This window comes from Propithecus coquereli, unplaced genomic scaffold, assembly GCF_000956105.1.
Source record: "Propithecus coquereli isolate 6110/MARCELLA unplaced genomic scaffold, Pcoq_1.0 Scaffold584, whole genome shotgun sequence".
Taxonomy (NCBI): Eukaryota; Metazoa; Chordata; class Mammalia; order Primates; family Indriidae; genus Propithecus; species Propithecus coquereli.
The window spans coordinates 150,493-154,838 of record NW_012151774.1 but is presented as its reverse complement, the minus strand read 5'-3'; the positions used below and the strand labels follow the sequence as shown (position 1 = coordinate 154,838).

At 63.0% G+C, this 4,346-nt stretch overlaps 1 protein-coding gene across 6 annotated transcripts in view; it reads right to left on the bottom strand.

Annotated features, from left to right (window-relative positions):
• The window catches only part of KLF15 (Kruppel-like factor 15), a 20,771-nt gene that overhangs the window by 15,208 nt on the left and 1,217 nt on the right, over window positions 1–4,346 (bottom strand). For 2 of the 6 annotated variants that reach the window (XM_012658388.1, XM_012658389.1), the window contains exon 2: window positions 1,281–2,294. In XM_012658388.1, the coding sequence (XP_012513842.1) occupies window positions 1,281–2,269 (989 nt within the window). In that variant the 5' untranslated portion in view covers window positions 2,270–2,294. Of the gene's footprint in view, window positions 1–229; window positions 780–1,280; window positions 2,816–3,423; window positions 3,564–4,346 lie in introns of those variants that run through there. The other 4 variants (XM_012658387.1, XM_012658384.1, XM_012658383.1 and 1 more) reach the window with 4 other exon arrangements.

Below are 4,346 nucleotides of genomic sequence, written 5' to 3'. Positions count from 1 at the left end.
AGACCAGCCTGAGCAAGAGCGAGACCCCGTCTCTACTAAAAATAGAAAGAAATTAATCGGACAACTAAAAATATATAGAAAAAATTAGCCGGGCATGAAGGCGCATGCCTGTAGTCCCAGCTACTCGGGAGGCTGAGGCAGGAGGATCGCTTGAGACCAGGAGTTGGAGGTCGCTGTGAGCGAGGCTGACGCCACGGCACTCTAGCCCGGGCGACAGAGCCAGACTCTGCCTCCAAAAAAAAAGCTCCAAACGGCTCCTTGTACATCACTCCCACACATGATGCACACATGCACACGCAAGCACACGTGTCGACACATGCAAACACGTATGGTCACACGGGACAGACATAACAAAGAAAGCAAGACACAGACACACATGCGTGTCCACGCACACGTGCACACACGTACCCAAGGCCCGCTTGCAAGGCCCCAGTCTACACACTCCTCACACACACATGGCAGCAACCACGGCGACACAGAACATCTTGAGGACAGACGTCCCCAACTGGGGCTGGAGTCGCCGCAGCCTAAGCACGTGAGCTCTGGGCAGGCGGCCGGCGTTTCCGGAAAAGGTGTCCTCCTGACCCCCGAGGGTGATTTGCAGGCGTCCCTCCGGCGCCCAAAGGCTGGGCTGCCCCGGGCCCAGCCTCTACCCCGTGCAGGCTGGCGTCCCCGCTGCGTGGTCCTCTCTGGCTCCCACACACAACTCCCGGTGGCCGGGGAGGAAGCACGGGCCCGGCCCACGTGCCCAAAGACATCTGTGGACGCAGCTGGTCCCCCTGGTTGCAGAAGCAGCGTTTTCAGGGTACGATTTCCCTAATCCCGCCCGCTGGGTTCCAACCCCGTCTACAAAGCCGCGTGACGCCGGCCGAGTCCCTGGCTGGTCCGAGCCGCCGTGTCCTCGGGTTTCGCGTGGCCGCGACGACGGTGGTACTTACCCTGGGGGTGCCGCGGGCCCGGAGCCCCGAGTTCCAGCATGCCCGGCTGTCGTCGTTAACGCGACTGCCCTGGCACCGTGGTCGGCCCCTCCCCCCTCATCCGACCGCGTCGGGGACCCGGCGGGCAGCGCCAGCCTTACCTGGTCGTCACGCGACCGGAGGCCGGTCGGCGTCCAGGCTCCGAGCCCAGGAGGGACAAGGAAGCCCCCCCTGGGCGCGGCCGCGTGCCAGCTCTGGTGCTGCCCTCTGCCCGCCCCGCTCGCTCTCCCCTGGCTACGCAGCCTCCTCTGGCGGAGGAGAAAACGGCCTCGCGGCCCCGGGGCCCGTCGCCGCCATACTGACCTCCAGCCGCAGCCCGGCCAGGTGCAGGCGAAGGGCTTCTCGCCCGTGTGCCGGCGCAGGTGGGCCTTGAGGTGGCTGCTCTTGGTGTACATCTTGCTGCAGCCGGGAAAAGTGCATTTGTGCATTTTGATGAGTTCCGGCGCCGGGTTCTTGGGGAACTTCTGGCCCACGAGGAGGCCGGCGGGGCCGGGCCCCAGGGCTCCCGACCCGACGGGCTTGGCGGCGATGGGCACGGGGGCGATACGCACAAACTTGGAGGACAGGCTGGAGCTGCAGGAGGGCGCCACCTGCGGCACCAGTGCAAAGGTCTGGCCCTGGATGCTGACCAGGAGCTGGGCGACCTTGACATTCTCGGAGGCCTGCCCGGGGGAGGCGGGCCCTGAGCCGGATTCCTGCTTCACGGGCACGGGCTGGATCTGCAGCAGCACCGGGACGGGGCCCCCGCTCGGGCCCTGGGCGCCGGCGCCACCCGGCGGAGAGGCGCGGCACTCTCTTGCCCGGTGTGGCCCGGCCAGGAGCTGGCCGCAGGCCTCCGAGTCCTTGCCGGCGTCCTCAAGGGTTTCCTTGACTTCCGGCTCCATGTTCTCCTCCAGGAACTCTTCGATCTCCTCCAGGGTGGGCTGGAAGGGCCTCGGGACGTCATCGGGGTCGCCCAGGGGACACTTGGGGAAGTAGAAATGCTCCCCCTTTGCGGTCGTGGGCGCCCTTCGCCAGGGACCCCAGGCCTCGCCGCCGGCACCGTTCAGGGTGGCCTGGGACAGCAGGAAGTCCAAGATGCTGTCCTGGCCTTCGGCACCTGGGCCTCCGCCGTAGCAGGAGCAGAGGGCTTGAGAGTCGGGGCTGGCACAGGAGCAGGGGCTGGAAGCATCGCTGTCGTCTTCGGAGAGGGGCGAAGGCAGCACGTGGTATTCCCGCCGGCCAGCCAGGTAACCGACGGCGCACTTCGGCGGCGAGAAGTTCTCGTCCACTGGAAGCATGTGGTCCACCATGCTGGCCGGGCCGTGCCGGCGGCGGCTGCAGAGAGAGAGAGGACAAGGGAGGCCCGGGTCAGGAGGATGACGCCACCACCTCTGGGCCACCAGCAGCCTGCCGGCCACCTCCTCCCATTGCCAAATGCCCGGGTCCTGCCTGCCCGTCCCCTCCGGAGAGCTGTGCCTGCAAGCGTGCTCTGAAATTGCACCAGCTGTTTGCAAAACAGCCCTCTCCAAAACCATTGCACAACCTGGGGCACTTCTGGTTGCAAACAGATTTTCCAGAATCATCTTGGAAAAGAACACGCGTCTGTGGCTGACCGCGGGTGTGTCGGGAGAAGGGTGCGTGAGGAGGCTCTCCAGACCCCGGCAGGGCTGAGGTCCGGGACCCTCCCGCCACCAACACAGAGAGTCACCGTGTGACCCAGGACACCGGACCCCAGCTTCAAGCCTGCCGAGTCCCAGAACGGGGGGTAGGAGATTGGCTGTTTGCCCTCTGACCTCCACGGTGTTGGGGCTTCCGTAGGGTTGCACAAATAAAAAAATACAGGCTTCGGCCGGGCACGGTGGCTCACGCCTGTGATCCCAGCCCTCTGGGAGGCCGAGGAGGGAGGATTGCTCGAGGTCAGGAGTTTGAGACCAGCCTGAGCAAGAGCGAGACCCCCGTCTCTACTAAAAATAGAAAGAAATTATCCGCACTGCTAAAAACATACGTATAGAAAAAATTAGCCGGGCATGGTGGCGCATGCCTGTAGTCCCAGCTACTCGGGAGGCTGAGGCAGGAGGATCGCTTGAGCCCGGGAGTTGGAGGTTGCTGTGAGCGAGGCTGGCGCCACGGCACTCTAGCCCGGGCAACACAGTGAAGCTCTGTCTCAAAAAAAAAAAAAAAAAAATTGTTGGATCTGAGATTCAAATTTAACCGGGCTGGCTGTATTCAAATCTGGTGACTGTAGTTTGGAGGCCAGAAAATTAAAGACCAGGTAAGAGGCTGCCCTTGCGGGCTCTGTTTCCCCACCTGAGGGGAACGGAGGGCGCAAAGCGAGAGCTGTCTGCTCTCGGACCCCTCTGCACCTCCCACGGCCTCCGTGGATGGGACAGGCTTGAACGAAGCACTCTCGCCCGGTGGACAAGGCCCCGCCCTCTGGGGACCATTCTCAGGTAAAGACACCCACCAGACGTCCAGGGCACCCGGCAGCTCACGAGGCCGCTGTTCTCCCATCTGGGACACTCGCCACCCTAGGCAGCCTCAGCTAATGCCTGTCTCTCCATGTCTGTGTCCCCAGCACCTGGTGCCCAGGAGGGGTTCAGAGAACTGTGACACAGAGGAGAGGGGAAAGCTTCGTCCTCTAAAGCCAAAGGACATGCTGGGTCCAGTGTCCAAGGAGAGTCAACAGTGGCCGGCTATCACAGGGCCACCTCTGTGGACCTTTGTCCCCACCCGGGGACCACAGCGGGCTGGGTGTTTATCGAGGCTGGGGAAGGGAACATTCTGAGTCTGAAGCCAGAGGTTCTCCGCCGACTGGCATCGGGCCCCCTCTGCACCCAGCCCCCTTCTGTGTCCCGGACCACCTCATGGCCTGGTGCTCAGCACTGCCCAACAGTCGACAGGCCGGCGTTGTCATACGCTGTGACCCCTGGGCAAGTCTTTGCTCCCCCCCGACCGCGGTTTCCCCATCTGTTTCGGGCTTCCATGATTTCTAAGTCTCTCTCCTGCTTAGGGACCCCAGGCCCTTTGACCTGAGCTCCTGACTCATCCCAGGAAGCTTCCTGGAGCTCCAGGAAGCCAAGGCAGGGTCTGTGCGCCAGGCTGGTTTTGCCAGGGGGACATTTGCCTTTCTGGGTTAAATACTCAGCGGAAGGTTTAAAACCGGGAGTGCGGGCCGGGTATGGTGGCTCACGCCTGTGATCCTAGCACTCTGGGAGGCTGAGGCGGGAGGATCGTTTGAGACCAGGCTGGGCAACATAGCAAGACCCTAATTCTACAAAAAATGGGCCAGGAGTGTTGGCTCATGCCTGTGATCCCAGCACTCTGGGAGGCCGAGGTGGGAGGATCGTTTCAGCTCAGGAGTTCAAGACCAGCCTGAGCAAGAGCGAG